At 40.4% G+C, this 26,781-nt stretch overlaps 1 protein-coding gene across 1 annotated transcript in view; it reads right to left on the reverse strand.

Moving 5' to 3' along the window:
- Nucleotides 1-3,428: 3,428 nt before the first annotated feature.
- Nucleotides 3,429-26,781, reverse strand: part of LMOD1 (leiomodin 1) — a 49,910-nt gene continuing 26,557 nt past the window's right edge. The window contains exons 2-3 of the mRNA XM_070745001.1: nt 8,578-10,104; nt 3,429-7,159 (exon numbers count right to left, since the gene is read on the reverse strand). Coding sequence (XP_070601102.1) covers nt 7,133-7,159; nt 8,578-10,104 — 1,554 coding nt within the window. The 3' untranslated portion in view covers nt 3,429-7,132. The remainder of the gene's footprint in view (nt 7,160-8,577; nt 10,105-26,781) is intronic.

The following is a 26,781-nucleotide window of genomic DNA, read 5'->3' on the forward strand; positions in this document are numbered from 1 at the left end:
TCCTGTTTCATGCTTTCGGGAAAATCTACATTGCACAATCCAGCTTCCCACCATTACTTCTCGGTAGGTTCTTGGTTTGTTCTTTCAGGGAGAAAGGGAATGAAGGTCCATAAAACAGTATCTACTTACTCTGATGTAAAAATGATACAATATGAGACTATAAAAAAACAGAAGCTTGTTTTTCAGTCAAGAGTACCAGGTATCATTAATTCAAGCTAATGTGTATAATTTTCCTACAGTTGTTGTTCAGCCCTGTCTAAACTACTCAGCTTTAATAGGCACCGTGCATCTAAATTAAATGATAGCATTCTCCCCAACTGCATTGAAGAAGCCCAGTGTCTTTTGGTGCCAGGCATGTCAGCTTTACTCAAGGTACTTGAATGTAAGAAACTTAAATGTCCAGGATTATAAAAGAATTAAATTGTAAAGGGATAATGAGAATAGAACAATTATATGAGAAGGACGGAAGAGTTAATAGAACTCGGTTGGAATGGTGGTTGGGTCAACAGAAATGGCTGCAGATTAATGCAATATGTAAATATTTAAACAAAAGTGAGAATAAAGAAGCCTTTTTGAGAGAAGAAAATTGCTTAGAGAAAATATTAAAAGAAAAGATTAACGATACAAAAGCACAGGCAAGTGATATATATAGAATGTTATTGCAAGCAGAAGAGGGAGTAATAAAAGGTTTGACAAGATGCTGGCAAAATGATTTACAAATCGATAAAAGAGAAATGAAAGAAATAGTAGAAAACATACATAAAATTAAGAATACAAGAGTTAGAGAGATGAGAAGGAAAATTTTACATAAATGATACTACACACCAGCACAACTTTCACACTTCCAGAGGAAAGAAAAAGGTAATTGTTGGCATGGTTGCCAAAAGAAAGAAATCTTTATGCATATGTTATGGGAGTGTGTCGAAGTTCAGAAATTTTGGAAGGAAGTGCAGAATGAAATAAATAAAATGTTAAATATTAAGTGGATAATTACAAAAGAAATGGCGATATTAGTTAAACAAAGAGAATTAAGAGACTTCAAAGAAATAAAAACTGCAGCACTGGAATGCGCTCAAGCGGTAGTGGTATTGGGTTGGAAAGAGTCTAAAAAATGGACGTTACAGAATTGGTACTGGTACGTGGTGGACCACATTCATTTTGAAATAATGGAAATAAGATTAAACAATTTTGATGAAAACAAATTGGAGAAGCTGATGGTACGATGGAATAAGGTGAAAAATTATATGTTGAGTAGAACTTGTGATGAAAATGCGAAAAATAAACTCCAATCACTCTTTGAATAGTAAAGAAATGCAAACTAGAGCTAAGGAAATAAAATAACATAAACTAGTAAATATTTGAAACCCCCCCCTAATTGGTGGTGGTGGTGGGTATTGTCAGTCGGGTGATGGGCACATGCACTGTGCACTGTTTTATGTTTGTTTTATGTTATATAAAAATGTGCAAAACCAATAAAAATATATTTTAAAAAAGAAAAAAAGAAACTTAAATGTCCTGTGATAAAATGCATTGAAATAGCTGACATTCCAGAAGATTCAATTTAACGTATGGAATTCTGCTGTTTTTAGAGGAAGCCTTGCTTTGAAGAAAGTAAGAAACTCCTCTCTCTGCCGATACAGACACAAGGAAGAAGCCACAAAGACAATTTTTCCTTCTTTTTCCAGGATTACCAGACTGATCATCAATCTGGACTCTCACCCTTAACCGAGTGGCCGGACTAATCATAAGCATATGCACACATCTGCAATGCATTCCTCAGTAGGTCCACAGCGTCCAAAGGGTGAACACGATCAGTCTATCATACACCACACCACTTTTCCCATGCTTATACTGTGTGTCACACACACAAAAAGGGGGCTTCAATAACCTGAGCACTTTCAACATAGTTGTTGTCTTCCTCCCTGCTCTATTGACAACCCTGATACCCATGGTAAGCAATGTGACACGGTGTGGAAAGTGAGTAAGAAATAATAAGCCAGACAGCAGCCTTTTATAACCACGAACCAAAAATACTTTCTAAATTGTGGGGGAATGAAACTTCAGAAGATGTGACATTGTTTTCATACCATCTGTCATTTGTGTATTGTGAAAGCATCAGCCTCTCCTGATTATCCATGGTAGCCATCTGTGGAATATTTGCCAAATGTGGTGCAAACTTACAAAATCAGGGACAGCAACAAGTCCACAGACATTTCAACAACAGATGTGTATTGGTTGACAATAAACACACATGTGAATTCAGTGATAATGGCAGGGGAGCCACGGGAAGGGAAACCAAGAAAGAAAAGATGGCAAAGGAAGAGTCTGTGTCAAACCAGGCATTGTTTTTCTTCTCCGGGCTGTTCTGGGCAGCTGGAAGGCTTCCCACTCTTGTGGAGTGCAAAGGAATGAAGCTTTGCTTGGGCTACTCCATACAAAATGCCCAAATATAGACATTTCTCTGGGCTTCAGAGAAACAATTGAGCTGCCTTGGACTCGGTCGGATTTTCAGTTTTTGCAGTGTTGGCCAGCAACCCAGTGATCTGGCAGTGAGGGAGAAGCTACTTCCCTCTGGCACAACGCACACTCAGACCACATGGAGGATTCGTGTTTGTATGCAAATCAGAATGTTCCACTGCAGTGGCTTTTCTTCAAATTCTATGCAGAGAACAACTTATAACCATCAGTGCCCATCTCCTGAGGAGGTACTCCAAAAGTCCCCTACCCTAACCAGTTTGCCCTTGTGGTTTGCCCATGTATTGTAGTTTCCAAGGGATGTAGGGAATTCTCCTACTTCATTCAATTTAATTCAATTCAATTCAATTTATTGGATTTATATGCCGCCCCTCTCCGAAAACTCTTCTGTGACAATATCCTCTATACTGTACATACATAAAGGTTTCTACTTTTTAATTCTAATGCTAGCATTGACAGCATTGTGGCTAAATTCTGAGCAGCTTTAAATTAAATCAAAAGCCATCATCAAAATCTTGAGTTCCAGGTTATTATACTTTTGCATCTTATTTTTTAAAAAAGACATAGATAATTTTATCACAATAAAAGCACATACATATAAAATTCTATACCCTGGTCAGTAGTTAGAGCAACCTTTTGCTTTTCTCAGGTTTTAGAGCCAAAATGATCCAGGGAATGGAAAATCTAAAATAAGAAATGTAGCTTTGGTGATCAGAACAATCATAACCATATTACCCATTGTGAAATAGCTATAATTGTAAACAGTTGGGAGACAGGTTGGAAAATGAATCCATTGAAGGGTTTTAGGCACACTATGTGCGGTGGGATGGGATCCAGCTCAAATTTGTACTTTCTGTACAAACTTAATCAAGTTTGTACTTTCTGTACAAACTAGCACATCTGAAGGATTTCACAGCCTCTCGGCCCAGAATGTTTCATTACTCGCAATCGGGGACATTTTGTGAACTTTATTAATGAAAGTGCAGGTAATGCTATACATAATGCAAAATTCAAGAGGCAGAGAGAGTTGAAAATGGCAACAATGTCTGCATTTTGAGGTCACCTGCTCAGGTGGTTTGTCTCGGTTTTCTTTTCCCCCTCCATTATTTTTGCAAATGTGATGAAAATATAAACCTTCCTCTTCAGCAAGGATACCTTTCCCCCATCCTCTGCCTTTTAAAAGATAGTTGAAGTGTACATAACAGCTCTTCAGATATTTCACAGATGTGAATAAGAACTACTTGACCCCGTTTGTTCATTTGATCAGCAGTAGTAAAGTTGTCATGATCTCCATAAATTAGTCTGGTCATTCTGGTTGGAGATGATGGGGAATGGGAACCAACATATCTGGTTTTTGAAATATGAAGACATGCAATCTGGATAAGGAAACTGTATTTTTGTTAATAGCTATGAATTCTTGCTGCGTTCTGTGAGGCCGCTGAGATTTCTTCAGTGCTTTCCTTATTTGGAAAGAAGATGAAAATCATATCATTGCCTATGCTTGCACACAACCCTGCATTATCTCAATTCAGATACACTTTGGCATTTTGTGTGAGCCATGAAACATAGTTCCAAGGGAGTTAGATTTATCTGTTCATTTAAACGTAGTTCCAAGAGAGTTAGATTTATTTGTTCATTTATATATTAATATCTTAAAGGCACTTAAATGCAAAAACATATTTTAATTTACAACCCAAGCCAAAAATTAATTGAAGTCAATACTTGGATTAACAGGAAATTATTGAGCCTACCAGGAAGCTAAACTGCTTTGAAGTTGCTCTGTCTTCATTACCCTTTAATATTGTTGTATATTACATTCTTCTTCAGATCAAGTATTTGGTGCTACCTGTTCAGTTCATGCTGTTTATGGTATCCACTTCATTCAAAGCTGACCCCACCAACCTGATATTGAAATGTTGGGCTATACTGTCATATTTAGCATGACCAATGAATGGGGATGTGTAGCCAGACGGTGGGAGGAACATACAACTTGAGACTGAAAACAGATTCAACAATTTTCTGAAAACACTGCTGTCATTCCTCTAGTATAGTCATAGCAAACCTATGACACAGGTGCCACAGGTGGCACATGGAGCTATATCTGCTGGCACACAAACTTTTGCTCTAGTTCAGCTCCAACATGCATGTATGTGTCAGTCAGCTGATTTTTGGTTCACACAGAGGCTCTGGGAGGGTATTTTTGGCTTCCACAGAGCCTCCAGAGGGATGGGGATGGTATTTTTATCCTGGCCCAGCTCCAGGGAAGCATTTGAAGCCTAGGAAGGCAAAACATGAGCCTGGTGGGCCTACCAGAAGTTGGGAAACAGGTCATTTCCGGCCTCCAAAGGCCTCCAGGGGGCGTGGAAAGCTGTTTTCGTCTTTCCCGAGCATTGAATTATGGGTGTGGGCACTCACGCATGCACGATAGCGCGCACACATGCTCTTTTGGCACCCAAGGGAAAAAAGGTTTGCCAGCACTGGTCTACTATAACAGAAATGGAAGGGACTTTAGAGGTTTCCTAGTCCAACCCCCTGCCCTATATCATTTCAAACAAGTGGCTGTTCTATCTATGTCCAGTAATGGAGCAACACCCACAATTTCTGAAGGCAAGCCATTCCACTGATTAATTGTTCTAATTGTCAGAAAATTTCTCCTTATTTCAAGGTTGATCGATTAATTTCCATCCATTGCTTCTCATTCTGCCTTCAGGTTCTTTGAATAATATTCTCAGTGATCACTTCATACAATCTACTTGTGGTTTATTTGCCATGTCAAAATTACTTACTGGTGACTGGCTTTAGTGTTCTGTCAGCATCCCATACATACCCTGATATTATGGGTACTCCCTTCATCAGGATTGATGGGGTTGTATACACACATGTGATCGAACCTCAGTGTGATGCTAAATAGCCACATATTACCAGAAAGCATTTGACAGCTATTAGGCTAAAAATATAATTCATGAAACTGGGATTCATTTGGAGAGAAAGAAGACTGAGATACAGGAAGGAAAGGAAGCTGATATACAGTAGATGGAGCACATAGCATTCTCCAAGTCCACATAACATGGCTTATTGATGGACATTTCAAAAACAATCTCTTTTCTTTGAGAGTGTTTCTTTTGACAAATCAGCATAGTTTTAAAAAGTGTTACAAAAACTTTCTGGTCCCCAAATTTATTCCCATGTCTATAGTAAACAAATGTCTTGACAAATACTTGATGTGATCTTGATTAGGTAAAGCTCAAGCTGATGGTTTGCCCCAAGCCCTAAAGATGCTCCTGGATTTTTCAAATTTGAGTTTTCAAAGTTCACTGATTATATACCGTATGTGACTACCTTTTCAATTTAATTCAATTCAATTTATTAGATTTGTATGCCGCCCCTCTCCGAAGACTCGGGGCGGCTTTTCTGTTACTTCCTGCTGACAATTAAGCTTATTCTTTTTCTCTTACATGAATTCCAAGATTAAGTATTGTAAATTTTAAAATGAGTTGGGAAACTGCTGTTTACTTCAGAAGTAGAAACACCAGAGCTCCAGACCCAGTAGTAATGCGGTCCATCCATCTACCTTTGCTTACAGCAACTTCATGGCACCATGACAAGCCTTTACCAATTCAATGTGGAGCACATACACATTTCTTTCCACCAGAGGAGCCATGGACTATAAGAACCTGTTTGCTTTTTGCTATCGGAGAAATGGAATCCTTGAAACCACAGAGACATTGCACAATGAATTTTTGTCTCCATGATTTCTCCTCCACCTTCCTGCTTTACTATACAAGCAAAAACGAACATGACATTGCCATTTCAACCGAGCAGCAATAGGCATAAATGTGACATAGCTCTCAGTGGTTCTCAACCTTTCTAATGCCGTGACCCCTTAATACAATTTCTCATGTTGTGGTGACCCCCAACCATAAGTCTAGCACCAATTCTCCCAACAGAGCTTTAAGCGGATTGGCAGGAAGTCAGAGAGACACCCCCAGTGTAAACGCCTGATTGGTCGGATTATAAAAATATGTTCCAAGACGCCAGAATAGAAGTTTTAGTTCCTAACACCATGGGGAATTTGTCTTTTCCCATGGACTTAGGCGACCCCTGTGAAACGGTCGTTCAACCCCAGAAAGGGGTCCTGATCCCCAGGTTGAGAACCACTGATTTAGAAGCTTCTTATACCGACAACATAAGACACTTTCTCATGACACTGCAGCTCCAGTGTAGCTCTTTAGATATTGCTAGTGGCAAGCGATTGCAGTGTTGCTGCCTGGGAAATGATGAGATAAGCAGAGATACCCAAATTCAGACTTCATCAAGGTTGATCACATTTGCCCCTTTACTTTCTGAGCTCCCACAAGGAAATCTAGACAAAAAGCCCAAATACACTATATCTGCAGATCCTTCTTTTCAGGACAAAAACAAGTTTTGTTATTAAAAAGGACTAAAAATAAATATTATTTCTTCCTGATAATAACGCGTTTTGGCAACCCATCTAATTCTTGCATCCAAATTAATCCCACAGAGAACACGGTTCATCTGGGACCAAAACAGGGCCGGCTGTTGCTCTGTTGCGTTCTTCTCATGTAAACAGTCGCCCGAGAGACAAACACAGTGATTCAGCCTTGGCAATCTCCACTGTCCAAGATTCCACTCCCAACTATTGAAGTAACTTGGGAACCTCCACCTGTCAAAATAAGACGCAAACAGTACAAATTCTCAAATTAGAGGCATCTAATGGAGATCCAAATAGCAACTCAAGGTTATAGCACACAAACAAGCGTGTTAATATCCCCTCTTGCATTCTCTTTCATCACCCTTTCATGGCACCCTCCCATCTTAGACAGCTTTATTATTAAAAAGCACATCCTAATTTGGATTAGTCCTAAAATAGCTTTGTCAAAAAGGCTTTGTCTGCTGAGAATGGTGTTTTTAAAGGCAGATGCTGAAACCTAAAAAATCTTGGCATCGTGTTTCAATTACCGTCTGTCTTATCCCCAGGAGACAATGGTATCTGAAGAGATGATCTTAATAGTGGGTAAACACAGGTGGTGTTTTAGCTATCCATTTTCCCACAAAGTTGTTAAATGGAGGCCTTCTGTGTGTGAAACTCCACCAGGAGATGTTAGTAAATACCTAAGGAACTTAGCCCTTGCACAAATGATGGAGAAATGCTCCAGTCATTAGACACAGAAATGTGAAGCGACTATGTGCAAGTAACCATTAAAATAACTAGCATTATCAAGGGGGTAGATTTATTGAACCTAGCAATAACTGTCAAGTGCTGCATCCCAAGGTTAATTGTCTCTTGCTTTACATGTAGCAATAAGCCATTGTTTCTTTTAAGTGGCTTGCTGAACTATGAGCAGATATATATATATAGAAACATAGAAGATTGATGGCAGAAAAAGACCTCATAGTCCATCTAGTCTTCCCTTATACTATTTCCTGTATTTTATCTTAGGATGGATATATGTTTATCCCAGGCATGTTTAAATTCAGTTACTGTGTGGATTTACCAACCACGTCTGCTGGAAGTTTGTTCCAAGGATCTACTACTCTTTCAGTAAAATAATATTTTCTCACGTTACTTCTAATCTTTCCCCCATCTAACCTCAGATTGTGCCCCATTGTTCTTGTGTTCATTTTCATATTAAAAACACTTCCCTCCTGAACCTTATTTATTTAACCCTTTAACATAATGTTTTGATCATGTCCCCCCCTTTTCCTTCTGTCCTCCAGACTAGTATTAGTATTTATTAGATTTGTATGCCGCCCCTCTCCGAAGACTCGGACTATACAGATTGAACTCATTAAGTCTTTCCCGATACGTTTATGCTTAAGACCTTCCACCATTCTTGTAGCCCGTCTTTGAACCTGTTCAATTTTGTCAATATCTTTTTGTAGGTGAGGTCTCCAGAATTGAACACAGTATTCCAAATGTGGTCTCACCAGTGCTCTATACAGCAGGATCACAATCTCCCTCTTCCTGCTTGTTATACCTCTAGCTATGCAGCCAAACATAACACTATGCATAAAATATGGAGTATAAACCACAAAGTTCAGACAATGCGTGCATTATAGCTTAGCGCTGTAATGATGTACCTTTTTCAACTGCTTCTTGTTGCTAGAGCGAATGGCATCCAGAAGTTGGTCTCTGGAATTCTTCTCCTGAGAAGGAAGGGCTTTCTCCACTATCTTCCTCTGAGTGGCCGGAGAAAGGGACAAGCGTAAGTTTTCATTAATCAAAGGAGGAGGAGGGGGAGGGGCTAGGGGTGGAGGTGGGGGAGGAGGAGCAGCCGGGGTGCCAGATTTCTTAGGAGGAGCTTTAGGGGAGGACCATGGGGAGGTTTTGGGGGATGGTTTTGGAGAAGTCTTTGATAAGCCAGCTGGCAAGCACGCTGCCTTTGGCACCTCGAGGAAGTCCTTCTTCTCCATCTTTTCCTGGGCCTGCTTCTGCTCTTGCAAGCGTTTCTGTCTCTGTTTGTCCATATTCCTGCTGAGCAGGTTGGTGACCGTCATGCGCGGCCCAGCTAATTCAAAATGGTAGCCCAGTTTCAGCAACGTGGTGTTCTCCTTCAGCAACTTGGCAATCTCCATCTCGGTCTTCCCTCCACAAATATGCCTCTGATTGTGAAAGCGCAGCTCCGTCAGAGTGTTGTTCTGCAGCAGTGCACGAAAAATGGCCAGGATCCCTTTGCCGGTGATATGGTTGGAATCTAGGTTTACGCTTGTCAGGGTCTTATTGGCCTTTAGCATGATGGCAATGGCAAATGCAACGTGGTCATCAGCACGCGTGTTGGTCAAAGCAAAGCTCTTGACCACCGTGTTGAATTCCAAGGCCTCAGCAAAGCGTACCAGGATCTCATTGTTGATGCAGTCAGAATTGTTGACGTTAACTTCTACCATTTCCGGGTCATTATTCTTGATTTTTTCCAAGGGTTCATCAAAGATGCTGGTGGCTTCATCTTCCTTGCTCTGGTTTAAAGAATTGTCTGCAGATTTAGAGGGGCTGCTATCCGGAGGCTCTTGGATCATGTCCTCTTGCTTTAAAACTGGGACGTTTGTCTCTGGAATTCCTTGACTATCCTTCAAGGGTTTCTCTTTGTTGTCAGCCTTTGAGCCTGGCTTTGTAGTTGAACCTGTTTCTCCTGCTTTGATGGGTTCTTTTTTATCTTCTCTCTTCGAGACGGGCTTTAAAGCTGATCTTATGTTTCCTATTTTTTCACATTCTTTTTTATCTTCAGTCTTTCTGTCCCACCCAGCCCCTTTCTTATGTTCTGATGCTCTCTCTTCTCTTCCTGCATCATCTACTGACCTGCTCTTTAGCAGTTTACCCCTTTCGTCCCCTCTCACTTGGCCTGGGACACGTTTATCTACCGCCGTGGATTTTTCTTTCTCTTTGGAAAACCTTTTCTCATCCTTACCGGTTTTCTCTTTGGCTTGTCCGATTTTGCTACCGCTGTCTGTTTCATCTTTTAACTTCTGATTTGTTTTCTGGACCAGTTCTTCTTTTTTCCCTTCCTTTATCAGATCAGGAGTTCTACTTTTTTTCAGATCTCTGCTGTAAGTCTCCTTGCGTTTGTCTTCAAGAATCTTTGACTCTTTCTTCTTCTCTGTTGCTTTTGCTTCCTTGTGAATGGGGAGAACAACAACAAAAAACTTGGTAAGAAAGAATGATCTTATTATGCATGTCATCTTAAGGTCACAGAGAAAAACAAGATATAAATGCAGTAATCAAGATTTAGTGGGATAAAAACCAGCAGGCAGTCAACGGAAACCAGAGCTAATATTATTGCTACTTCCAAATATTAGTTAAAGCGAGTTATATAGATACCTAGTTAAAATAAAAACTCATATATCAGTGGTGTTGTTAGCAGAGTGCGTCACAGAAGAAATCTAGAATTGGTAGCTATTGGGCAAACTGTACTAGTTTTATTGCAATTGGGATGCTTTATGCTGAAGTTCCACTCAGTCATAAATTGGGAGAAAGGTAGAAGTTGGTATAACCTTACAACTATGTTTAGCAATCATTTGAGACTACAACAGCAATTTAAACTTACAAACATATTTAGTGTTGTGGTTAGCTCTGGCCCAGCTGCTGCCCCAAGGACTGTGGATGTGGGGGAGACATCCACATGCTGCAGGCCTGTTCCCCCCCCCCCCCGGTGGAATCTGCTGATGAAGGCTCCTCTGACCAAGAAGACATGAGTGACAGGGAGGAGGAGAGTGTGGCAGACAGCTCAGAAGGAGATCAATTATCTAGCTCCTCCTTGGATTCAGAACAAGAGTTAATGATACAGCCATGCATGCGGAGAGCGATGCATAGGCAACAACAACTGAGAGATTATTATCAAAGAAAATGAGGCCACCTGTCGTTGGGTGGGGCTGTGGTAATTAGTGAGGCTGCTATAAATAGCAGCCTGTGGGTTTGGCCATTGTGGAGGATTATATGATCGTTGTGTTTCGTGACTGCTTTACTGACTTTGACCTTTTGTGTGCTGATTTTTCCCTGCTTTGAAACTAAACCAGAGCAAAGTGTGTTTCACTTTGTGAAAGAAGAAGGACTGTGAATTGCCTCACAGCTGCAAGCTAAGTATCACAGAACTGATAAGGGACTTGTAAAAATTACCAGTTTGTTTGGAGACCAGTGCTCTTTGCTATACCAAAAGAGGGCTTGGTTTAAGTGAATTTCCATTATAAAGAACATTGTTTTGAATTTTCAAACGTGTGTGTGTCTGAAATTTGTACGGGAGGAGTCTACCAGAGAGCTCGACAGAACATTTAGAAACCATTTGAAATTGCAACAGCACTTTAGAAAGTGTTTTATGACCAGTCCTTACAATTATAACCATCATAACATCCCCACAGTCATATGATCAAAGTATAGATTCAAATGGCATGTATTCTTCAATGGTTGCGGAGTCATGTGATTGCTATTTGTGACCTTCCTACTGTCTTCCTACAAGCAGAGGCAATGAGGACAGCTGGGTTCATTTAATGATCACGTGATTCACTTGGCCTCAGTGATCTGCCTAACAACTGTAGCAAAAAATTCATAAAATTGGGCATGATTTGCCTAACAATTCCTTGCTTAGCAGCAGAGATTCTGGCCCCAACTGTGGTTGTAAGTCAAGAATTAATGTAGAAAATATAATGGGTACTAGATGCTAAGTTACTGAGGCAAAATATTTGAAAGATGGTCAGCGTCATGGAATAAAACCATATCCCTGCAAGGGGCAAACTCCATGTGATGAATTTTGAACCTGATATGCTGGTGGTGGTGGGTGTTGATAAAAATTGCCTTTGCAGGAGCTAAATTAGTCTGCTTAACTAGGTTAGTTTCAAGTGAAACGCTTGGGGACAATCTTTTATTCATTACACTGATGAATTTAATTTAGCATCCTTGAAATATTGCTCAAATTTATGCCGTGATTTTCCTGAGAGTGAAGAACCGGTGTTTGATTGGTATGATATAATTTGACTACTATTTCTGGAATGAGCCATACTATTGGTCTCATTTCACTTTTATGCTGTAGCTTTTTAGGGTTACTTTCCCTGATTTGTTTTCATTATCAAATACTTTATCTATGTCATACTGTCAGCGTTCCAAATAACATCCGAGAAATAAATCAGAGTCCAAATCTTGGACAGAGCCATGTTGGTTATGAACTGTGGTCATCCTGATACTAACTTGCCCTAGAGTTCACTGCCCAGGTTAAGGTTCATCCCTTGTCCCCACACCCACAAATTCATCACATGGACCACTCCGGTTCCATCAACATCCACGATCCTCCCATGTACTTCCAGCTGGTGCTGAACAAAGGATGACCTTGAATCTTTTGGAAATAATTTTTTGTGGCTAGTATCTTTCCCTCTCATGCAACCACCACTCACCAATTCCCATAGTACTATTCTACTTGTGGCAGGCCAAAGTGTCTAACTCAAAATGATGGCTTGGGCCTGACAGATATACTATTGCACTCCTTTTAATTAACATTCTAGTTGTTTGTTTTTAGGAAATGATTTGTCATTTTGAATAAGAGTCTCATCAATATATCCCAGTTTATTTCATTTTCCGACGGTGTTTTCTTTAAATCTATATTCAGCTGCTAATGTGTAGTTGACACAATAATAACACAGCTCATTTTGACTTGCTATTGTCTCTCTATACACTATTATCAAATTTATTCACATTTGATTTAATTTCCAACTGAAGCTCTACTGTAACTTTAGCAGTAGTTTCCATGGATACTGTACAGCAATTGCTGCTCTTTTAAAAATTAAATGTTCTGAAAATCTGAGATTTGGCGTGTTTTTTAAATGTTTCATTCGGAATTTCACAAAACAGTTGATCATTTAGCCTTTCATCAAATATGTCATGTTCAGAAATATTTAAACTTCAGCTGCTTATTTTCCCACTATTTGCTCACAGTTGTTTTATAAATCAGAAAGTTTGGGACCAAATATTCCTGTATTACTTTTATTAATTCTGCAAAGTTGAATTGCAAGTGCTTTTGCAGGACAGTTCTGAATAGGCTATCGGTATATGCTCTATTCATCATAACAATAAATAAAACAGCTTTTTCCCCACCAACTTTTCTTTTGCCTTAAAAAAAGGTACAATTTTCTTTCTTAAAATGTCATTGTCATTGTCTTTATTCACTGTAATCATATAAGTATTATTTTTCCTATATTTGTTTATTGTTTTTGCTGCTCTTCCTCCCTTCAGAAAGTAAAAGTTAAAAGGCTTTTGTTTTACAATCCTACCTCAACAATCACTGCTGCGGCATTGATCACACAACTGATCAATCACACAGTTGATCAAACTATACTCATTAGATTTATGATTTACTAGGCTTTCTGCTGCTTTTCTGAAACCTCTATAACAGTGTTTCTCAATATTTGTTCTTAGCAATTTGAAGATATTGTTAAATTTGGACTTCAACTCCCAGAATCCCCCTTGCTGGCTAGGGAATTCCAGGAATCCAAGTCCAGATAACTTTAAAAAGTTGGCAAGATTGAGAAATATTGTTCTATAGGAATTAGCTCTAGTGAATCTGCAAGAATTGCAAGACATACAGATAATCAAGCAACAGTGGACAATCATAGGCAATAACTCAAGACATTGCAGAAATGATATATTTAGAGTTGAAAGGTACTCCGCACCATTTTTTTAAAAAACCACATAATTAATTGCGCTGAAAATCAGTGACTTAGAGAATATTTTGTGGGCATTCCAAGATTAGTCTTGGTATATATTTTCTCCAATGGTAGGTAGGTAGGTAGGTAGGTAGGTAGATAGATAGATGAATAAATAAATAAATAAATGATTAAATAAATGAATAAATGAATAAATGAATAAATGAATGAATGAATGGATAGATAGATAGATAGATAGATAGATAGATAGATAGATAAACAAACAAATAAATAAATACGGAACCAGAAACTGAGTATTTCAACTGAGGAAACCCCTTGATTCATTTACTGCTAAAATATAATTTTGCATCTCCCATTTTCGACTTGATACAACTGCGCAAGCTGTGTTCTATTTTGATCCTTAGACAAAACTACTTGGGCATAAGGTACCCCTTCAAATGAGCATACTGTTCCACAACAAGAAAGATCTGGGCCAAAATAAATAATTGGCATCAAGAAAGAATGTTGTGACTAGTCAGCAGCGTGTTTTAAAATTGGAAGAATAACATGTGGATCACCTGCCAAAGAGTTTAGGTCAGTGATGGTGAACCTTCGGAACCCTCGGGTGCCAAAAGAGTGTGCACGTGTGCTATCGCATATGTGTGAGTGCCCACACCCATAATTCAGTCCCTGGGGAGGGTGAAAACAGCTTTCCCTGCCCCCTGGAAGCCCTCTGGAGGCTGAAAACAGCCTGTTTCCCAACTTCTGGTGGGTTGACATGTGTTTCACCCTCCCCAGGCTCCAAAGGCTTCCCTGGAGCTGTGGAAGGGTAAAAATACCCTTCCCCATCCCCCCGGAGGCTTTTTGGAAGCCAAGAACGCCCTCCCAGAGCCTCTGTTTGAGCCAAAAATCAGCTGGCCGGCACACACATGCACACTGGAGCTGAGTTAGGGCAATGGCTCACGTGCCAGCAGATATGGCTCCATGTGCCACTTGTGGCACCCGTGCCATTGGTTCGCCATCACTGCTTTAGGGGCTCAAGGGGCATCATTATCGAACTCTGGAGCCTTCTGATCCTGCTGCTTGCTTGCTTGCTTGCTTGCTTAGTTTAGTTTAGTTTAGTTTAGTTTAGTTTAATCAGATTTGTATGCCGCCCCTCTCCGCAGACTCGGGGCGGCTCACAGCAATAACAATACAATGTAAGAGAAATCTAATATTTAAGTTAATTTAAAAAACACCACAAATTAAAACCAATCATACACACTAGCGTACCATGCATAAATTTTATAAGCCTAGGGGGAGGGAACATGTCAATTCCCCCATGCCTGACGACAGAGGTGGGTTTTAAGGAGCTTACGAAAGGCTAGGAGGGTGGGGGCAACTCTGATATCTGGGGGGAGTTGGTTCCAAAGGGTCGGGGCCGCCACAGAGAAGGCTCTTCCCCTGGGTCCCGCCAAACAACATTGTTTAGTTGACGGTACCCGGAGAAGGCCAACTCTGTGGGACCTAACTGGTCGCTGGGATTCGTGCGGCAGAAGGCGGTCCCGGAGATATTCTGGTCCAGTGCCATGAAGAGCTTTATAGGTCATAACCAACACTTTGAATTGTGACCGGAAACTGATCGGCAACCAATGCAGACTGCGGAGTGTTGGTGTAAGATGGGCATATTTAGGAAAGCCCATGATAGCTCTCGCAGCTGCATTCTGCACGATCTGAAGTTTCCGAACACTTTTCAAAGGTAGCCCCATGTAGAGAGCATTACAGTAGTCGAGCCTCGAGGTGATGAGGGCATGAGTGACTGTGAGCAGTGACTCCCGGTCCAAATAGGGCCGCAACTGGTGCACCAGGCGAACCTGGGCAAACGCCCCCATCGCCACAGCTGAAAGATGTTTCTCTAATGTGAGCTGTGGATCGAGGAGGACGCCCAAGTTGCAAACCCTCTCTGAGGGGGTTAGTGACTCCCCCCCCAGGGTGATGGACGGACAGATGGAATTGTCCTTGGGAGGCAGAACCCACAGCCACTCCGTCTTATCCGGGTTGAGCTTGAGTCTGTTGACACCCATCCAGACCCCAACAGCCTCCAGGCACCGGCACATCACTTCCACTGCTTCGCCGACTGGACAAGGGGTGGAGATGTAAAGCTGGGTATCATCTGCATACTGATGATACCTCACCCCATGCCCTGGGATTATCTCACCCAGTGGTTTCATGTAGATATTAAATAGTAGGGGGGAGAGGACCAACCCCTGAGGCACCCCACAAGGGAGTAACCTAGAGGTCGACCTCTGACCCCCCACTAACACCGACTGCGACCGACCAGAGAGGTAGGAAGAGAACCACTGAAGGACAGTGCCTCCCACTCCCAACCCCTCCAGCCGGCGCAGAAGGATACCATGGTCGATGGTATCGAAAGCTGCTGAGAGGTCAAGAAGCACCAGGACAGAGGATAAACCCCTGTCCCGGGCCCGCCAGAGATCATCCATCAGCGCGACCAAAGCAGTTTCCGTGCTATAGCCAGGCCTGAATCCTGACTGAGGACCTAGATAATCGGCTTCTTCCAAGGACCGCTGGAGCTGGAGCGCCACCACCTTCTCAACAACCTTCCCCATAAAGGGAAGGTTGGAGACTGGTTGATAGTTATTGAGAATGGCTGGGTCCAGGGAAGGCTTCTTGAGGAGGGGGCGCACAAGTGCCTCCTTGTAGGGATCCGGGAAGGACCCCCTCCCCAAAGAAGCGTTGACAATCTCCTGGACCCAGCTCCGTGTCACCTCCCTGCTGGCCGAAACCAGCCAGGAGGGACACGGATCCAGTAAACAGGTGGCGGAACTCACAGCTCCAATGGCCTTGTCCACTTCATCAGGTGTCACCAGATCAAACTCTTCCCAGACAGGTGGACAAGTACGTGCCCCAGTCACCTCAACTGACTCGTTGTCAGTCGACTCTGTATTCCAATTAGAGTCGAGGTCCGCTCGGATCTGAGCGATTTTATCAGTGAAAAACGTGTTAAAATCCTCGGCACTACTCTGCAAGGGTTCCCCAACTCCCCCCTGATTAAGAAGGGAGCGGGTCACCCTAAACAGAGCGGCCGGGCGGGATTCCGCTGATGCAATCAAGGCGGAATGATACGCGCATCTTGCCGCCTTGAGCGCCACTTTGTAAGTCTTAACATGTGCTCTTACAAGTGTTCGATCGGATTCGGACTTACTCTTCCTCTTGCTTGCTTGCTTGCTTGCTTGCTTCCTTCCTTCATTCATTCGATTTTTTTATGCCGCCCTTCTTCTTAGACTCAGGGTGGCTTGCAACATGTTAGCAATAGCATTTTTTAACAGAGCCAGTATATTGCCCCCACAATCCAGGTCCTCATTTTACCCACCTCGGAAGGATGGAAGGCAAGTCAACCTTGAGCCGGTGATGAGATTTGAACTGCTTACCTGCAGATCTACAGTCAGCTTTAGTGGCCTGCAGTACTGCACTCTACCTGATGCGCCACCTCGGCGCTGTCCATTGGTATTACTGCCTGTACTTTCTGCTTTTTAACAGTCAGAATTGTGAGGAGAAGCACAATTAAATACACAATATGCATCCTTTTTCTGAACAGTTTTATAAGTGGATCCTCCTCATAAGATCAAATGAATAGACAGAGTAGAAAATGAGGTTAGCCAGTTTGATAAATGAAACTAAGTTTGGCACTGGAATTACAGATCCAATCTGGACCGGTCACCAGGACCGTAGGTTTAGTCTTCCGAGCTTTTAGACTTGTGCTGGAGCCCATTCTCATGAGGTTGAGACCAGAGATTTTATCTTTTGAGGTTCATGAGGATGGGCTCCAGCACAAATCCAAAAGCTCAGAAGAACAATGCTGTGGGCATGGTGATCCTGCATCATTATGCTAGAGCATTATGTTTGCCTTCATTGACAAGAATTACAGCTGTCACTCTAATATCAGTTGCTTTGTATTACATAGTATAGCACAGTGTTTCCCAACCTTGGGAACTTGAAGATATTTGGACTTCAACTCACAGAATTCCCCAGCCAGTGAATGCTGGCTGGGGACTTCTGGGAGTTGAAGTCCAAATATCTTCAAGTTCCCAAGGTTGGGAAACACTGATATAGCACATAGCTTCATTTCATTTGTTTGTAAAACAACATAGGGAAGATGGTAAATGCTTCTCAGAAAACCTGTTCACCTGTGTATAATATGACTGAAAATGCAAGTTGAATAATTAAGAATTGAGAAAAATCCCTACAACTCTATACAGTGGTACCTCGAGATACGAGTTTAATTCGTTCCGGACCTGGGCTCTTAAGTCGAGCAGCTCTTATCTCGAATGACTTTTCCCCATAGGAATTAATGTAAATAATTTTAATTGGTTCCAGCCCTCAAAAAACTCACAAAGTTAGTCTAAATTATGCAGAAAGACATGTTTTTAATGAAGAAATGTACATGTACATATAAATGAATAATGAAGTTTCTTTCACTTAACTTGTAAACTTTCTTAAACTTTTAAATTTACATATGTTCAACTTCTCTGCCACCCAATCCTGTAGGACAGAGGTCCCCAACCCTTTTTGCACCAGGGACCGGCTTTAAGCGATCAAGAGAGGAATGGGTGAATGAATGGACGGAGGGTGGGAAGGAAGGAAGGAAAGAGGGAAGGGACAGGAACAGAGGAAGGAAGCAAGGAAACTTATGAAAGGGGAGAGTAAGAGAGGAATGAGTGAAGGGAGGGAGGGAGGGAAGAAGGTGGGAAGGAGAAAGAAAAGAAGAAATAGAGGAAGGGAAGGTAAAAGAGAGAAAGAAAAAGAGCAAGAAAGAAAGCTGCAAGCACCCCCCCGAGCCCCCCAGGCCGGCTGCAACCTTTTAAAACACGTGCGCCGCTTCGCAGCTGTCTCCTGAAGCCGAACGCGGAAGTTAGCGTTTGGCTTCAGGAGACAGCTCCTTGGCGCTTGTATCTCGAATTTGGGCTTGTAAGTAGAACAAAAATATCTCTCCCCTCCCAGCTCTTATCTCGAGTTGCTCTTAAGTAGAGCAGCTCTTATGTCGGGGTTCCACTGTAATCCTTTACAAAAACATTTTTCTCAACATTTATTTATTGCACATTGCGGTGATTCTTAAATTGACACAATTAATATTTCCCCCAATATTAAATAATTCCTTTACATCCAGACGTTTATACAAATGTCTCACGCCAGCCCCAAACTGGATCCTTGACTCACAAAGAAACAATTATACTTTGCTCTGTGACCCTCAGGATTTGCCTAAATTAATACCCTGTGCTTAATTATCTCCTGTTTAAGAACTACTGGCATATTGTATCCATACTCCTGCAAAACTACTGTGCTGCTTAGTGAATGTTAAGCAAAAACAAAAATGATGAAAGAGCCAGTTGGAAAACAGAAGAATGTTAAAACTTGTCAGTGTTGTGTAGAGCCAATGAAATTCCATGAACCAGACACATAAATTACACAATAAAGAAAGATACATAAGAAGCATTATTTTGTTAAAAGAGCAAATAATTTACAAAGACTACTTTCCATTTAATTCCATTAAATTAAGTTTTTTTATTTCTGCTAGAAATTAGAGAGAACTCTCATAAGACTGTTGTATAGGATGGATTAAGCCAAATTCCCTGGTCAATAAACTTGCCCTTTGAAGTGGAATCACAATGTAGCAATCATAACATCTAGTTGTCCATTCCCATGTAAGAATAGCTTAGCTAAAGTATCAGACTTGAATCCCTCAGGCTTATATGGATTTTTATTTTTGGCATCAGTAGGAGTCAGTGGTTCTCTACCTTCTGGTTCAAGAAAATCTACAGAAAAGGCCATTTGTTCTAAAGAAGTTGAAATAACAGATCACATGATGCAATAGAATTTGCCTTAAGCTGTTGTTTATATTACCGAAATAACCAAGTTCCATTTTTGGAGAACAAGAATCCCTGTAATTAATTTAAGATTACTTGGCCTTATTTGCACTGTAAGTATCTAGAGTGGCTCTTCATGGTTAGGAATACAAACGCACAAAATATACCAGGGTGGACAGTTTATGACCTCATTTATCTGAAGTAAAACATCCAGAGAAACACTAAATGTTTTTTCCCTCTCTTTGCTGTTGCCTAATGCAGTGTTTCCCAACCTTGGCAACTTGAAGATATTTGGACTTCAACTCCCAGAATTCCCCAGCCAGCAAATGCTGGCTGGGGAATTCTGGGAGTTGAAGTCCAAATATCTTCAAGTTGCCAAGGTTGGGAAACACTGGCCTAATGGCTATTTACATATTTGAAGCTCAAATATAGCCTTAGTAGAATTACACCACCATCCTTTTCTCCCTCTCCTCAATTTGCAGTTCAGTCCTGGTTGTTAAAGAAAAAGGCAGTGTTATAGTAGTGTTATAGTAGTTAGCTCTGGTTTTCTCAATTAACCTACTTTTCTAAATTCACATGATACAGTCATGTTCACCTCTAAGTACATACAGTTTCATCTTGCTAGCCTATTCCATTGTCAGCTAGCAATATCATATGGTAGAATGTGTGACCCCAGAAATGTGTTTTTTGTTAATTTAATAATTAAGCTGCAATAATTAAGCTGTGTTTTTTGTTAATTTAATAATTAAGCTGCAAGGAGTCTTGGCTTGCCATCAGCATTGTATTGCCCAAAGCTAAGAAAGAAATAGTTACACTGTACTGATTAGTATTTTTCCCACTGAGCTACTTTGTCTTTTTGATTATACTGTAACTGATTCTTAAAACTATGGTGTATCAAATTCAGGCAAGATGTATACATAATAAAGGGCTGTCTAATTTTTATAAAAACCAGCTTTTAACTAAAGCTCTTGCATGATACTGAACAATCAAAATCAAGCCACTGTAATTTTTTTCATGCTCAGAAAACCTTCTTAGAAACTTCTAAAGCACATTTTGACTTTACTTTTATTTTAAATTTTGAACCTCTTTTCCCATTATTTTAAATTTCTTGCCTATATAATTGGAATGCCTGCAAATAATAACACTACTAAAGTAGGGGAAAGAACAATAAAATTCCACTATAAGATGATCAGAGTTAAAATATGTTAGAACATCTTATTTCATTACCACATCATGCCACTGCCATATCAAAGTTTTTGAGAAGAATAAGATTGTTATAAAAATCCCCAAGAAATCTCAAACAATAAATCAGAACTTACCCATTATAATATAAATGAAAGAAAACCCAGATAGATAGTCTAGAATTTCTTTAAGTTTAGGGATAAGATAAATGCAATTAAGATTAATCTTAGAATACGATTACATTTCGAGAGGACTTTCAACATTATTTTAAATTAATTTACAGAATACTGATATACATCAAAGCTGTCCTATGACACTTTACAATTACAAATTACAATTACTGAATAGAGTTTAGTTTTCTGTTTTTTAGATCATTTGCTATTTTCTCTTTCTTTGATCACTGGTTGGTGTAAGGCAGTTGTAGAATACAGCTCCTCTTTGGTCTGCACTTTCCAATTATTATTTGATTTTTTAAAAATCTTAATAAGTATTGGGATTTATTTTTAATATCTGCACATAATTCCACAATAGTGGGATAGAGAAAGAGATGGATAGACAGATAAATTTGTATTGCAAATGTAATTTTGACCCTTCAGGAATATGTTTAAACTCAGCCCTTCCAATGAGATATTAGTAGGCTGATTGGTGCCATTTAGTCTAATGTATCAGAGGTGGAATTCAGCATGTTCTAATCTAAACAGTTCTGGAGAACCCGTAGTGGAAATTTTGAGTAGTTCAGAGAACTGGTAAATACAACCTCTGACTGGCCCTATCCCCATCTATTCTCTGTCTCCCAAGTTCCAGCCCCTACTCTTCCTGCCTTCCGTAAACTTCTTAAAACCCACCTTTGCCGTCAGGCATGGGGGAATTGAAACATCCCCCCCCCTGGGCACGTTGAATTTATATATGGTATGCTTGTGTGTGAGTCTGTTAGTTTGTGGGGGTTTTTAAATCTTTAAAATTTTAAATTGTTGATTACTTATGATTTGTCTTTTTACATGTTGTGAGCCGCCCCGAGTCTTCGGAGAGGGGCGGCATACAAATCCAAGTAATAAATAAATAATAAATAAATAATAAATGGGGATTTTGCAGTAACCTTTTCCTGCCACACTCACCAAGCCACACCCACAGAATTGGTAATAAAAAAATTGAATCCCATCACCAGAATATATCTATTATTAAGGTGTTCTTATTATGGCTGATTTTGTTTAATTTTTAATGTTTCTCTCTGTTTTAAGAACATCTATTATAGATTTTTAAAATCTGTTCAGAATAATTAATCACAGGGGATCCTGTCGGAGTTAGCAAGTTAAATGAATGAATGAAAAAATACAACTATTATTATAAAAAGCTTTATTCCTACACCCAGGGGTGGGCTATTGCCCAGGCGGGAGGGAACACAGTGGGGTAGCGAAAATGGAGCTCCACCCCCGAGCACCCAATTTGCACTGAAAGATGTTGAAAGAAAATGCAGGGCTTCCTCCATAAGCCACGTCCACAGTGTGGAAGTAAAAATTTTGGTAGCCCTTCACTGCCTACACCATCTGATGATGTTCATCCATCGTGTTCAAAGAGGACCTTGACATCTAACAGGTTGTGGTCTTCCATGATGTGTCCACAGGTGGCTGGTAAGGCCTATATGGGCATGAAATGTTCTGCCACATGTTGTGCAGACATGTATAGGCACCATTGTCGCAGCATTTGCAGCTCTGGCTTTGGGGAGTGCTCATTCTCTTCTGCTATGATTGTTCTTCTATTCTCAGATATCTGGCAGCCTTGGTGGATCACCATACCATGTTGATCGACCTTGTGCCAGGGTTTCCCAGAAGATTGAGGGACTTGAAGGAGGCTTTCAACATGTTTTTGTAACCCTTCCTTTGTCCCCCGTGCAATTGCTTTCCTTTAGACAACTCACTATAGCGGAATATTTAGGAATGTGATAGTCTGGCATCCTAGCAATATGGCCTGCCCAGCATGTAAATACTTAACACCATTTAAATACCATATTTTGGAGTATAAGACGCACCTAAATTTCCAAGATGGAAAACAAGGAAAAACGTTTTCTGAGCCAAATGGTGTAGTAATATATTGTTTAATAAAATACCAGTGTAGCAGAATACATTTTACAAACATGTATACTTTTTACAAACTTCAAACTTTACAAACTTCAAATTTTACAACCAACTCCCAGAATTCCTCCTCCAGTCATGCTGGCTCAGGAAAGGGTGTTGAAGTTCAGAAGTCTTAAACTTGCCAAATTTCAAGACCCTTGCACTCCTAAATCCCTAAACCAGAGGTCTTCAAACTTGCCAGATTTAATACCAATGGATTTCAACTCTCAGAATTCCTCCTCCAGTCATGCTAGATGGGGTAATTAGAAGACAAAAACAGCCCCATTTTTGCAAAAGCAGGCCATTTTTTGGCCATTTTTCAACAAAAATTGGGTGGGCAAAGGGTCTGGGCAGCATGCATTGAGCTTCTGATTGATGGGGGATGGTAAAAATACCCCAATTTTTGTGAAAAGCAAAAATACAATTTTCACAAAAATGGGCCATTTTTGCCTTCCCCCAGCACCCAGGAGCTCTCTGCAGGCTTCACAGACCCTCTGCTCCAAAATGGGACGTAGGGGCGAGGCTTCGGGACAGCAAAAATGGCTGCATTCAGAGTATAAGATGCACTGACATTTCCAACCTCTTTTAGGGGGCAAAAAGGTGCATCTTATACTCTGAAAAATACTTAAAGATTGAATACTTACACCATCTAAATACTTAAAGATTGAAGGCTGTCATTTGTTATTGCTTTTGAATCTCTTCAATGTATAAACAACCCAGAATTATAACACTAAAGCCTTGTTCACATTTACAATCCTACAAGTGATGCCACATTGAGAATGCAGAAAGTATCTTCCAAGTTCATCTGTCTTATTAATGTTGGCACAAACTTTCCATATTTTGCCCCCGCGCCTCATTTAACAAGAAGCAGTCCTTTAGGATTAATGACAAATGTTTTGACAAACTAGAATGGAATTACTTTCTCCTTAAACATACGAAAGCACTAAAGTACTGTTGGTCATTGCTGGCAATTGCTGAATTTACTCCACTACAATGTTCCCTTAAAAGGAAAAGGCAACTTTGGAATTGTCTTGTTTTAGGAATCTAAACAATGATGCATTAATCTTGCCTTGGTGTTCTTCAAGTGCAGTTACTCTGCTGGATTTGGACCCAGAGAACAAATGATTTAGATATTATTAGCCCAAATACCAATACATTTATTTTTAAAAGCTGCAACAATTTGCAGAAGTTGGAAAAGAAAATAAATTATGAATTTGTTTCAAGAACAGTTAACAGTCAAAAGTTAATAAATAGTACCTGTTTTCTAATAAATGTGAATAAAAACTATGATTGGATTGACACATCATGCTAATCAAGTTTGGCGTAACAATGGTTTATTGAATAAGCATAAATCATGCTTTACAAACTACAGCAACTAGGCGGTGGATCACTCACAACAGGTTCATGCAACCAAAGCTAACTAGGACATTTGGGTGTAGTGTGACACTTAACTTAATCATTGATCCCAGCTGATATTGCCACTTGCAAACGAAAGAGAACAGAACAGAAAAAAACAGAGCAACAGAGTTGGATGGGACCTTGAAGGTCTTCTAGACCAATCTCTTGCTTGGGCAGGAAACCCTATATCATTTCAGACAAATGCTCGTCCAATCTCTTCTTTAAAAACTTCCACTGTTGGGTCATTCACAAATAGTTTAGAGAAATAGTTTAACACTTTCCTCCAGCCATTTTTCCCAACTTTTTTTCTTCCTCCTGAAGACATTAAAAACAAAACAAAACATTTCAGTAGTACCCATGGATTTAAAACAAAACTCTTCTTGAGGAATTTTACAAAAGATGTTGTTAGGGAAGGTGGTTTTAAAACTTCTGCCTCTTCTCAGATATTTCTAAGCCAGAGGTGGGCTCCTCCTGGTTTGGACCGATTCACTTGAACTAGTACCAAATGAGCTGGTGATGTCATGATGATGTCATGGAGTCAGTTTGGTCATTGTCGGTCCGTGGGCACCGCCATCTTTTTTTAAAAAAATGTTTTTAATTTGTTTTTTAATTCATTTTTAAAATTTCTTTTTTAATTTCTTTTTAATTTTTTTTTATTTTTTCTTCTGCACATGCACAGAAGCCAAGTTTCTGGCACTGCACATGCGTCCCTATTTTGTTTTTGCTTTTTTATTTATTTATTTTTTTGGCACTGGGCAATTGTATGCACCCAAAGCATGCATGCCCACAAGGTGTGGTCCTGTGGCACGGAAGGAAGCGAACGGGCAGTGAGGTAAATTAGAACCCACCCATTCCTAACCATGCAAACCAGACATTTCACACAGTGTACAAGTTTTCCTAAAGCTTAGATGTGCACTGCATGATAAAGAGAGAGAGAGAGAGAGAAATACCCATGCATGACGAATGCAGAGTTTAGTCCCACAGGACTGTGTAATTGGGCCAGAATACATCCGGAACCGCCTTCTACCGCACGAATCCCAGGGGCCGATAAGGTCCCACAGAGTTGGCCTTCTCCGGGTCCCGTCGACCAAATAATGTCGTTTGGCAGGCCCCAGGGGAAGAGCCTTCTCTGTGGCGGCCCCAGCCCTCTGGAATCAACTCCCCCCAGAGATTAGAACGGCCCCCACCCTCCTTGTCTTTCGCAAATTGCTCAAGACCCACCTTGATCGCCAGGCATGGGGGAGTTAGGATATTCCTTCCCCCAGGCCATTACAAGTTATGTATGGTATGTTTGTGTGTATGTTTGGTTTTTATAATAAGGGTTTTTAGTTGTTTTATTAAATTGGATTGTTACATGTTGTTTTTTTATCATTGTTGTTAGTCGCCCCGAGTTTTCGGAGAGGGGCGGCATGCAAATCCAATAAATAATAATAATAATAATAATAATAATAATAATAATAATAATAACTTGGCCAGAATCAGTTTATCAGCCCACCAGGAATATTTCCAGTATCTCTTGTGTCCCTTTTGCTTTGAGGGGTCCAGCACAAAAATATATTCTAATGCTGCTCTTAGGATCTCTTTATATTCTTAAAAATGCTAGAGGGTTCCAAAGAGCTTTGGATTGTGTGTATTGTATTTACCATTCTTTATTGTATTAGAAATTACAACTGAAAAAAATCAAAATATTTATCTGGCTCCTCAGACCAAAATCTATGAAAGAGAGTAGACATAGACATGATGGCAAACCTATGGCATGCATGACACAGGTGGCACACAGAGCTGTATCTGAGGGCATGTGAGGCATTGTCCTATGTCAGCTCCAGCACGTGTGTGCTGGCCAGCTGATTTTCAGCTTTCTGGAGAGCATAGAGAGGTTGTCCCCCCCCCCCAGGCTTCAACAGCTTCCAGAGCTTGCAGATGATGAAAAACGGATTCAATGGGCCTACCAGAAGTTCAGAAATGAACTTCCGGTAGGCCTATGGGGTCATTTTTCACCCTCCCCAGGCTTCAGGAAAGCCTCCTAAAGCCTGGGGAGTCTGGAGGCTTCAGTGAGGTCTGCACACATGCGCAGGGGTAGCGCTGGGATATGTGTGGGCACAAGTATGGGGGGGATGGCATTCCATTATGGTTGTGGGCATGTGTGAATGTCCTTTTTGCACCTGAGCAAAAATAATAATAATAATAATAAAAGTGAATAAAAAAAGTGGAACTCTGAGTCTGCAGAGAGGGGCGGCATACAAATCTAATAAATTCTTCTTCTTCTTCTTCTTCTTCTTATTATTATTATTATTATTATTATTATTATTATTATTATTATTATGGAAACATAGAAACATAGAAGACTGACGGCAGAAAAAGACCCCATGGTCCATCTAGTCTGCCCTTTTACAGGAAATAGTAAAAGGGCAGACTAGATGGACCATGGGGTCTTTTTCTGCCGTCAGTCTTCTATGTTTCTATGTTTCTATGTTTCTATAATAATAATAATAATAATAATAATAATAATAATAATAAGAAGAAGAAGAAGAAGAAGAAGAAGAAGAAGAAGAAGAATTTATTAGATTTGTATGCCGCCCCTCTCTGCAGACTCAGAGTTTCACTCTCCCTGC

This window comes from Erythrolamprus reginae, chromosome 3 (genome assembly GCF_031021105.1).
Source record: "Erythrolamprus reginae isolate rEryReg1 chromosome 3, rEryReg1.hap1, whole genome shotgun sequence".
Classification (NCBI taxonomy): domain Eukaryota; kingdom Metazoa; phylum Chordata; class Lepidosauria; order Squamata; family Dipsadidae; genus Erythrolamprus; species Erythrolamprus reginae.